General features: G+C 49.4%; 1 protein-coding gene across 1 annotated transcript; it reads left to right on the top strand.

Moving 5' to 3' along the window:
• Window positions 1-6: 6 nt before the first annotated feature.
• AMH (anti-Mullerian hormone) lies at window positions 7-10,573 on the top strand. Its single transcript, XM_082206469.1, is given in 6 exon segments — window positions 7-208; window positions 210-243; window positions 3,867-4,051; window positions 5,864-5,987; window positions 7,674-7,863; window positions 8,772-10,573. Coding segments are annotated over 6 exon segments (1,566 nt in total). The 5' UTR covers window positions 7-118; the 3' UTR covers window positions 9,715-10,573.
• Window positions 10,574-11,866: the final 1,293 nt, after the last annotated feature.

The raw sequence follows: 11,866 nt of genomic DNA, 5'->3' as shown, positions 1-11,866 counted from the left end.
GAAGGTGCACCGGGGCGGCGAATGGAGCCGCCATCCCCTGGAGGTTGTGGGTCTCCTCACCAGCTACGACAGCAGGTTCCTGAAGGCTCTGAGCGGATCAATCTGGAGCGAGGAGGATATGGAGGTGTTTGGGGTCTGCCCCACAGATGTGTCCCGGGGTGTCCTGGCCTCTCTACAGCGGGTTGGCGCTCACCTGGACGACCCGGGTGGAAAACCGGCTTCTGTGGCTACACCTGGAAGAAGGTAGGTGTCCATTGCGTGAGAGCTCTTAATTGGCGAGCACCAATTTGTTTCCACACTTCAGATTATGGGGAAAGGGATTGAAAACAAAACTGCCAGGGTCATGATGCCGTTCTGCAAATTGATGGTGCGGACGCCTTTGGAAGGCGGTGAATGGTTCTGGGTGCCTCGCCTCAAAAGGGAGTTGGAAAAGGTTCAGAAGAGGGCAGCCCAAACGGTCAAGAAAGTTTCCTAGCATCTGCGTTTGGGGCTTTTTTGTTTAGAGGAAGAGGCAACATGATAGATAAAACGATCCATGACGTTGAAAAAGTGGGATGTTGACAAGTTTCCCTCCCGAACGCTAGAACTCACGGGAATCCCAGTGAAACTGAAGGTTGGAAGATTCAGGGCAGGTTTCCTAGCTGGCTTTGAAAGGGATTCGGACAAGTTTGGGGCGTTATAGATGCTGCTTTGCTCTTTCTGAATATCACAGAACCATAGAATCATTGAGAGGGACCCAAGGGTCATCTAGTCCAACCCCCAGCAATGCGGGAATATCGGTTGCTGCAAACAACAGGAAGGGCGAGCGTTGCTCTGATGCTTGAATCCAGTTTCCCAGGAGAGGCATCGGACTGGCCACTGTGGTGCTGAACCAGCAGCCAGGCTCTTGTGTATCTATGGAACCTCCCAGTTCAGAGGCAGTCTATCGCGATCCCTAGCTTCTTAGGGGTATTTGGCTGCTGCGAAAACAGGGAGCTGGAATAGGTGGGCTACTGGCCGGATCCTGCCGCTGTGCTCTTCTTATGTTCTTATTTGGCCTCATAGGTGTGGGTTAAAAGCAGGAGCTCTCGACACCCAGGCATCAAGATAACTTCCAGATTTAGTCTCCCAGCTTGAGATTCGTCTTCCCTTTCCAATCATCATCATCATCATCATCTTTTATTTATTTATACCCCTCCCTTCCGGGTTCAGGGCGGCTAACAACAAATTTAAAAGACTTAATTGTAAAAGCAGCATAAAATACAGTATAAAAACATGAGTAACAATAAAAATAAAAAATCAGATAACCCCCAGGGCTAGCTGGCTGAATTGGTCCTACTTGGGCCAGCGAGGAGACCAGGGGAGAATTAACTGTGGGGTCTCAGAGCGGGTGATCTTCATAAAAGGGGAGGGGGAAGGAAAAAAAAAGATCTGGCTGAATTCAAATTAAAGGCCAGGCGGAATAGCTCTGTCTTACAGGCCCGATGGAAGGAGGTTAAATCCTGAAGGGCCCTGGTCTCCTGGGACAGAGCATTCCACCAGGTCGGAGCCATCACTGAAAAGGCCCTGGCTCTGGTGGAGGATAGTCTGACTTCCTTAGGGCCCGGGACCTCTAAACTATGGTTATTCATGGACCTTAAGGTCCTCTGTGGGGCAGACCAGGAGAGGCGGCCCCGTAAATATGAGGGCTGTAAGCTTTAATGGGCAGTGCCAACTTTCAAGCGCCTTGTCAGACGGCACACTTATTACAGGATTGGTGGCCCCATCTCTGATCCCTGCCAGTGCTCTGCCCCTATGCAAAGTTTCCAGGCTGTATCCAAGGGCAGCCCCATTCCCGAGTGTGTTGCAGTAGTCTAGCTCGGGTTCAGCTAGGGCATGGGTCACTCAGGCAAGGCCTGATCTCTATCTCTCCAGGTAGCGGCACTGCTGGCTGGTGCCCATTGGGGACTGGCGAGGCGGGAAGCAGGGACCCCAAAGAGTAGGCAGAGCAATAACCAATGAGAGGCTGTGCTAGATTATTCTAGTCTCGCCCCCCCCTCCTCCCAGCTGGTTTCTGCAATAGTGGCATCTAGTTAAGAGATTTTCTGATTTCTAGTATATGCAAAGAGTAAATAGTGATCTACGCAGCCAAAAGAGAACCCCCAAATGCACAAGGGGGAAAGTGTTGACAGGCTTGGGATGAACCCCAAATATTGCAGAAACCCCTCAAATTTAGCGCTCCAGGAAGCTTGCACCCCGCAATGTCTTCTGTAGGCTGTGTGTTGGGGAGCGGAGAATGGAGGAGGACGAGGAGGAGAGGGGGGTGGGATAGCATATTGTGAAAGAGGGCTTGGCTGAGAAGCCCCACACGCCCCACACTTTGTTACAGCTCTCATCCTATCTCCTTCTCTCTATATGCCTCAGTTCAGGGCCAGCGGTGGGAATTTGATGGGAGAGGAATAGAATCTGTTCAGTTCCCCAAAAAGAACAGAATATATTGAAGAACAGAGGATACCGGGCAGAAAGTGCTCTGTGCACTGCAACCTTTTATTGCAGTACTCACTGTGTCTTCCTCACGATCTCCCTGCCTCTGTTCAGGACCAACGATGGCAATTTCGCCAGAAAAACACACAACAACTTGCCATAATGCAAAGAGCCGAATAAGTCGGCCCGCTGCAACGCATGCTGCCTGGTTCTTCGAGTGTGCGGTACTTCTCGGCCAGAGCTTAGGCTCGGGATGGCATCAGGGTTTGACTTGGGTGTTAGGTGGTTGGGTGTACTGCCAAGGCAGTGTGAATAGGATTGCCTGTTGCTTTTTTAAAATGCAGACAGGCAGGCAGGCAAGGTTTTGTTATTACCCGTATTTTTCGCACTATAACACGCACCCAACCATAACACGCACGTAGTTTTTAGAGGAGGAAAACAAGAAAAAAAATATTCTAAATGAGACAGTGGATGTATGATTTTTGTGGTTCCTGCTGTGGCCACAGACATGATCTGACAGTGAGTTTGGAGTAGCCCAGTGCAAAAATCCTGAGGATCCATGTGGATCCATGCTTTGTAACCACGTTTTTAGTGGGGAGGGAAGGAAAAGCGCTCAAGGGGCAAGGAGCACGTGTGGGGTGTGTGGAGAAGGATGCTGCTAATAATGCAGAAGAGGGGTTTAAGGGGAGAAGAAGCACGCGTGGGGTGGGTGGAGAAGGATGCTGCTAATAATGCAGAAGAGGGGTTTAAGGGGAGAAGAAGCACGCGTGGGGTGGGTGGAGAAGGATGCTGCTAATAATGCAGAAGAGGGGTATAAGGGGAGAAGGCTCCTCTCCTCTCCCGCTTTGCTCCTTTAAAGCAAGCAGGCTCTCTGTCCCTCTCTCCTCCCCACTCAGCGGCTCTTCTCCCGCTTTGCTGTTTCAAAGCGAGCCACGGAGGAGGGAAGGAAGGCGAACCATGGATCCTCTGCTCACGACATCAGCAGATCCCCCCGCCACCCATAGGCATTCGCTCCATAACACGCACAGACATTTCCCCTTACTTTCTAGGAGGAAAAAAGTGTGTGTTATGGTGCAAAAAATGCGGTATTTCGTTTTATAATCTATATGAAGTGGAGAGAACCATTAGTTACTGGAGGTGAAATCTCAAAGGGTGCTTTCACTGTATATGTATACGAAAGGAATGCAAAACCATATTAAAAGTGTCTGGAGGCGTTAGTCCTCACTGAGATCTCAAATGATGCCTGGTTTTCTCATGATGCAGAGCGAGCGAGACCAAGTGTAAGATTTTTGGCTGGCCCCCCTGGAGCCGTGTTTATTATTTAAGCTGGGATTTGGCACACCAGCAATGGCAGGAGTGGGGGGGGGGTCTCCCTTGTCCCAGGAAGAAGAAGCAGGTCTGATTCTCCGGTTTCCTTCCTGCAGTGAAATGGGAGGCGGAAACGAAACTGCTCTTCCAGCTGGCCTTCCATGAGGACGACGGCGGGGGCTCCCTGAGGTCCCTGCAACTGGCCCTGCTGATATTTTACCAAGGCGGAAAGGAATCGGGGGGCCTTGGGACCCCCCCGGAGAAATTCCTGGTGGGAGGGGAAGGTCTCCATCCTAAACAGGTATGCAAACGGGGATGGGGGCGGCGGCAATCGTTGGAAAGATGATTATCATCATCATCAATCTTTATTACGGTCCAGAGACCCAGCAAATCATTACAAAGCAATACACAATTCATACTGCCTACCTCCAGGTTAAACAAGCATATTGTTCAGAATATAGGGATCATTGGTTCTTGCAACCACCGATAAAAACTTCGCCACTGCCTATGTTCTAGCATTTGTCCGGTCTTCCAGTAGGAACCTGACATAGTGATCCTCTGATTTTCTTGGGAAAGGTACCAGCAAGGGTAATATCAGTTCAGCCCTGGCCTGCTCATATTTTGCACAGTGCAACAAAATATGTTTTATGGAATCGATGTCTTGAGCACACGAGCAAAGTCTGTCCTGGTAGGGAACTCCTCTCAACCTGCCATCCAACTATAAGATGATTATTTCATTCATGGCTCTGGACGCCCCTCTTTTCCTTCGGGTGAGACGTGCAGAGCTCCCCTTGGACTTTATCCTCGCACAACAACCCTGTGAAGTAGGCGAGACCCAAGGTCACCAGGTGAGCATCATTGGGATTTGAACCCAAGGGTCTTCCCAGTCCTAAAGCGACATGCCCATTTCATGGACAGAGATAGTCCGTTAGCTGCCATTTATTTTTTTAAAATAATTTTTATTGAATGATTTTATGTTACAAAAAACAATACAACCATACTACCACTAAATATAATTAAGAAATGAAAATTACATACATCAATATTTAGTTTATTTGTTATTTACCGTCTTATTTCCTCCCAAACATTCCATACAAAAACACACATATGTGCAGACACCCACACACCCACACACAAAATGATAATAATGAAAGTAAATATTTTTCCCCTTTTATCTTCCAAAATCTTTTCTTCAACTTTGACTTCCTGTCATGTCCCTTTGCATATATTTTATCTTACAATCGAATGTACACAAAACAATAGACTTTGCTCTGGTGGAATGAATACGCCAGATACGATATAGCGTATAATTTTGGACTTCCCTCTTTTCGACACTCTTAGGAGAGACCTACGGGCGACTCTCTTGAAGCTTAAAGTATCTACTTGCAAAGAATTTGGAATCCAATCTCTGTTGTGGGATGAGATACCCAGATCTACTGAGATTGTTTCAGGATATTCAGCCGAGATTTTTAAAGTCAAATTTGAAACTACTAAATTTTACTGAATGGTGGCTACTGATTCTTTTATACGTTTCACCTGTTTAACAGACCTTGATCACCAATATTTTATGCATGTTTTCCTCCCTCTTTTGTCTGAATTGTGCCAATAAATGCTGAGTGAATGAATGAAATAGAGCCTCCATGTCCAGGACCACGCTACCAGAGAGCATAAAAGCTGACCTAAAGAGATTCCTGGGCCCTGTTTTTCCTAAACTGATACTTTAAGAAACATAAACGAGGGCAATGTTTTGACTCTCAGTTATTATTGTTGTTATTTCGTTGCTCTGCAAGCACAGCCCTGCGGAAATCCAACTGGTAAGGCCTTTCCCTGCCATCCGCAGCCTTGCCCAAACTTGGTTCTCCAGCTGCCTTGGGACTACAAGTCCCATCATCCTTGACGGCTGGTCTTGCTAGCTAGGGACGATGGGAGTTGTAGTCCCAATACAACTGGAGACCCAAGTTTCAGCAACACTGCGGATGGCAGGGGAAGCCATTGGCAGAGAGACATCACCCGTTGAACTTCTGCCTAGCGGAGGCGATGCTAAGTGCATGGGGTGCTGATGCCTTTAGCCATTTTAGCAAATATTGAATGCTGTCTCATTTTCACCCCACAGGTCGTCTGTCTCTCCAGCAGAACCCAGTACCTCGTCCTTCAGGGGTCGGCGATGTCAGGCAGACATTCACTGGGGCAGCTCAGCTTTGAGGTTTCCCTGGCAATCAGGCGCCAGAACAGCAACGGTAGGACTCCTATTGCATAAAATGGAATAGAAACAAACCTTTGACATGCAAGCCAAGCAATTGGGGGGGGGAGGGGGGGCTTTCATCCTGAGCACCGCTCAGGATTGCACTTTCCATAGCATGCAAGTATATGCAAAATAAATTCCCTTCCCAATATGTAGTTTTATTGAATTTCCAAATTAACTTCAAATTCAATAGACATTTAATGTATTGACTTTTCACTTTCAGCTCCAAAGTGTTTTCATTTTGCATTATATATCCAACTCTTATCTATTACAAAAATCCCTGTAATGCAATTATCATTTTGAATTTTACTGTTATGCATGTTTTTATACTGTATTTTATGTTGCTTTTACAATTGTTTTAAATTTGTAAGCCCGGTTTGAGCCCGGTTTTTGGACAGGGAAGGGCGGGGTATTATTATTATTATTATTATTATTATTATTATTATTATTATTATTATCCTTCCGATGCTCCTCTCTCGGATCCTGCCTGCAATTTCACTTGTTTATAGTGCTTTTCCAAATAGTCCACAAAAGGCCTCCATTCTTGCATAAAAAGTTCCTCAAAATAAATCCTTTTAAATGCATAACATGCTTTGACATCGTCTGCACCTGAGATCACAAAAGGCCCAATCCTCACCACATTGCAATCCTTACACGGGAGTAAATCCTCTGTCGAACTTACATGGGGCTTAGAAGAGGAGTTCAGGGATATGTTTATTTTTTTAAAATAACTTTATAAGTTTTGTGCCTTTGCTTCCCAATTTTCATTGCACCGTGGATTTTATTGATTATAGTTCGGAAATTGTTTATTGTGACCGTTAAGAGTGAAGTTCTGTTTAATTATTATCTGCTGATGTTTAATTTTACTGTGCGTTATTATATTCTAACGGATTATTTAATATTACTTTATTTGACATAGGTTGTTTATTTTCAAAGATTCATAGAACTGGTGGACTCTCTCCTTTTTTGGAGGTTTTTAAGCAGAGATTTAAAAATCTCCCTAAATCTCTGTTTAGGGAAGCTTTTAATGTTTAATAGGTTATTGTATTTTAATATTCTGTTGGAAGCCGCTCAGAGTGGCTGGGGAAACCTAGCCAGATGGGTGGGGTATAAATAAATTATTATTATTATTATTATTATTATTATTATTATTAGGTGGCCCTCTGTCACGGATGCTTTAGCTGGGATTCCTGCCTTGCAGGGGGTTGGACTAGATGACCCACAGGGGTCCCTTCCAACCCTACAGTTTTTGATTCTACAAAGGTGAAAGTTGCATTTATGCTCAGTCCGCTTTTGCCTCTGTCCCTGCCCAGCTCTGGGTGTCCCTTCCAATTCTACAATTTCATCCTCCCCACCACAACAAGGCTATGAGGTAGGATAGGCAGAGAAGCAGTGGCTGGCCCCCCCAGGCCCCCCCACTAAGCTGCATGTGGCTGAGCGGGGGATTCGAACCCTGGTCTTCCAAGACTTATGCTCTAATCACTGCACCACACTGCCTCTCCTTTGATAATATTAAATAACAGCAGCAGAAAACAATAATAATAGCAGCAGCAGCCGTCCTTTCAGGAATTAGAGGAGGGGTCTTTATTAGCTACAACCGAGAGAGAGACCTTCCATTTGTTCTACTCTGCAGTAAGAAAACCTTTCCTCCTCCTCCTCTTCCTCTTTGCCTCCCTTGCAGGCACCGGCCTCTCCCAACACGAGACCCAAAACCTCCTCTTCGGTTTCGACCCAAAGTGCTTCACCCGCATGACTCCGGCTGTGCTGCTTCTGGCCAAGCTGAGACCCCGAGCCGCTCCAGTCCTTCTTCCCTCCTCGTCTTTCCTCGCCGCGGACGGCAAATTGGATGTGGTCCCTTACCTGAACCCCAGGTGAGACCCCTTCCCTCCCCGCCGAGGGCTGTGCTTGATTTGCTCAAAAGGGACGGCACTCTGTCCATGCTCAGGAGACCTTGGCTGATCTCCTTCCCTTGAAAACCAGCATTTCTCTCCCTCCTTTCTCTGGCTGCGCACATGGTGCACATTCAAAGCGCATGGGAGCGGCAGGAGTTGGCGCGTTTCCCTTTGGAAACTGCGAGAACAGGACGGGGGACAAGATGGACCCCCTTTGCCCGGATCCAGAAGGATCGTCCTTATGGAACCTCCAGGTCCAGGGGCAGTCTATCTGGATCCCTATGTTCTATGGGGTATACCTGAAGGAGCGTCTCCACCCCCATCGTTCTGCCCAGACACTGAGATCTAGCGCTGAGGGCCTTCTGGTGGTTCCCTCCCTGCGAGAAGCCAAGTTACAAGGAACCAGGCAGAGGGCCTTCTTGGTGGTAGCCCCTGCCCTGTGGATGTCAAAGAGAAAAACAACTACAGTGGTACCTCGGGTTAAGTACTTAATTCGTTCCGGAGGTCCGTACTTAACCTGAAACTGTTTTTAACCTGAAGCACCACTTTAGCTAATGGGGCCTCCTGCTACTGCTGCGCTGCCGGAGCACGATTTCTGTTCTCATCCTGAAGCAAAGTTCTTAACCTGAAGCACTATTTCTGGGTTAGCGGAGTCTGTAACCTGAGGCGTATGTAACCCTGTACAACTGTGCCAGACTTTTAGAAGACATCTGAAGGCAGCCCTGTTTAGGGAAGCTTTTAATGTTTAATAGGTTATTGTATTTTAATATTCTGTTGGAAGCTGCCCAGATGGGTGGGGTATAAATAAATTATTATTATTATTAATTTGGCCACTGTGAAGCCATTGGCCTGATGCACCCACCCTTCTGACGTCCTTCTCTCCGCAGTGTACCCCCGACGTCTGCCGCGGCCGATGTGCAGCCCTCCCTAGCCCCCCAGACGAACGCCACCTCCGCCCACCCAGCACCCTCCAGCACCGGCCGTTTCCTCGCCGCTCTCTCCCAGTTCATCAACAAGGTCCTCAGCCCTTCTGGAGAGCCGCCGCCGACCCCCGGGCCGCAGCTGCGGCTGAACTTTGACACCATGGAAGCCCTCCCTCACCGGGTGCTCAACCTCTCGGAGAAGGTGGCGCTGGAGCGGCTGGTGCAGTCCGAAGACCCCCTGGTGGTCTTGTTCCCCGAAAACAGCCAGGCCTTGATGGAGAGCCACCTGGCGCACTGGGCGCTGGAGGGGAAACTGCTGCGGCAACTGCTGCAGAAATTGCGGGAGGTGATTCGGGAGCTGGCGGCCTCCCCGTCTTTCCGGGACCACGAGACCCTCTTACACGGCCTCCTGGCGTTCTGCTACTACCCTCCCGGGGTCCCTGGTGGTGGCGATCCCGAGGGATCCGCAGAAGGATCTCCCGGGCGGCGGAAGATCCACAGCCTGCTGCTTCTCAAAGCCTTGCAGGCCTTGCGCGCCCGCTGGCGGGAGTCCCGGAAGGCGCCCCCCCGCGCCAACCGCAGCACCCAGGAGCGAGACGACTACTGCCGGCTGCGCAGGCTGCGGATTGAGCTGGTGTCCACGGGGTACATCATCTTCCCCGAGTGGTACGACGCCAACAACTGCGCTGGGCCCTGCCGCTTCCCGCTCTCGTCCCGCGTCCCCGACTACTACTCCCACACGCTCTTCCTGCTGCGGGTGCAGGAGCAGGGCCTGCCCCTGGAGAGAGCCCCCTGCTGCGTCCCCGTCAGGTACTCCAGGAGCATCATCGTCACCTTCACCAACGACCAAGGCATGAAGGTGAAGGCCTACCCCGACATGGTGGCCGAGGAGTGCGGCTGTCGGTAGAGAGAGGCCGGCTCGGCGGCGGCGGCCGGAGCAAGCTTTGCCCTCCTCCTCCCGCCGTTGAGCTCACCTCTCCTTGCCCGGCTGTGCCCTGTTCTCCTTTCCCATCAATTACATCACCTTCCTCCCACTGCTGACATCATCCTCCTTCGCTCACCATTGACTTCACCCTCCTTCGCTCACCATTGACTCCACCCTCCTCCCACCGCTGATATCACCCTCCTTCGCTCACCATTGACTTCACCCTGCTCCCACCGCTGACATCACCCTCCTTCGCTCACCATTGACATCACCCTCCTCCCACCATTGACTTCACCCTCCTCCCACTGCTGACATCACCCTCCTTCGCTCACCATTGACTTCACCCACCTTCGCTCACCATTGACTCCACCCTCCTCCCACCGTTGACATCACCCTCCTTCGTTCACCATTGACATCACCCTCCTCCTACCGTTGACTTCACCCTCCTTCGCTCACCATTGACATCACCCTCCTCCCACCATTGACTTCACCCTCCTCCCACTGCTGACATCACCCTCCTTCGCTCACCATTGACTTCACCCACCTTCGCTCACCATTGACTCCACCCTCCTCCCACCGTTGACATCACCCTCCTTCGCTCACCATTGACATCACCCTCCTCCCACCGTTGACTTCACCCTCCTCCCACCGCTGACCAGGACTGCTGCATCTCCTCTTATTCCTTAGACCAAGCTAATAATTCTGGTCCCACACCGATGACACCCCCTCACGCGTAGTCAGCCTACCCCCAGTTTCTCTTGCTTTGCATAATTTATTCTGCATTTGCATATATATCTGATGGTGCTGGGAAGATTAAATCTGTTGGATATTGGGGTTTTTTTTATAAAAAATTGACAGTGTGTGGCATTTCTTTTCCAGAAGCGGGCTGTGCTTGGTTTTGCTCTGTTCTTTAAATTGATGTAGTTTCTTTGCAGAGTAATCAAAGAATTGCGGAGTTGGAAGGGATCCCCAAGGGTCATCTAGCCCAACCCCCAGCAATGCAGGAGAGTGCTGCTTGCAGGTTTCCCAGAGGCATCCGGTTGCGTTGCTGCTGATAAAAGGATGCTGGGTGGGATAGACCAAAGTCTAGTCCATCAGGGCTCTTCTGGACCCTACAAAATGTGACCAAGGCCATGCCTCTGAGCATGCGCTAAGTGCTTTCCCTTTCCTGTGCTGCCACCACCAGAACCCCACCAGCAGCATCTAAGAAACAGCATTGCCTTTAAAGCCCTAAACGGCCTCGGCCCAGGATACCTGAAGAAGCATCTCCACCCCCATCGTTCTGCCCGGACACTGAAGTCCAGCTCCGAGGGCCTTCTGGCGGTTCCCTCACTGCGAGAAGCAAAGCTACAGGGAACCAGGCAGAGGGCCTTCTCAGTGGTGGCTCCCGCCCTGTGGAACACCCTCCCACCAGATGTCAAAGAGATAAACAACTACCTGACATTTAGAAGACATCTGAAGGCAGCCCTGTTTAGGAAAGTTTTTAATGTGTGACATTTTAATGTATTTTTTATTTTTGTTGGAAGCCGCCCAGAGTGGCTGGGGAAACCCAGCCAGATGGGCGGGGTACAAATAACAAATAATAATAATAATAATAATAATAATAATAATAATAATAATAATAATAATTGTTAAGAATGCTTAGGAGAGGCATCCCCATCTGCGAGCAAGCCATGCCTCTTTTTGGATCCCTCCTGTTATTGCTGGACTTGAACCCGTATCAGCTCTGGACAGGAATTATGGGAGCTGAATTCCAGCAAGATTTGGCAGGCCATATATGTTCCTCTCCCCTGTTCCAAGAGGCAGCAAGGAAGAGATGAGGCGATGCCGCTGTTTTTAAGAGGCATTCCACTCTGAGAGTGGGGAACCCCTCTTCTCAAATCAGGGATGGGGGGAAACCTGTATCCCTCCAGATGCTGGATTCCTCTGTTTCAGGCATGTCCAAAGTCAACAACTTCAATACTTCAACCCTAAAAAAAGGCCAACAACTTTGGCCGGCCCTCATGCATGTTCACATCACCAAATCTGGCCCTCTTTGAAAAAAGTTTGCTCTATTTGGAAGAGTCCTGGTAGCAGAACATGCCTCTTCCGGACAGAGCAGCGTTTGGGAAATCTGTGCCCCTTCAGGTGCCCT

This window comes from Podarcis vaucheri, assembly GCF_965113315.1.
Source record: "Podarcis vaucheri genome assembly, chromosome: 18".
Taxonomy (NCBI): domain Eukaryota; kingdom Metazoa; phylum Chordata; class Lepidosauria; order Squamata; family Lacertidae; genus Podarcis; species Podarcis vaucheri.
The sequence above is the reverse complement of the archived record's forward strand: the minus strand, read 5'-3'. Positions and strand labels throughout refer to the sequence as shown.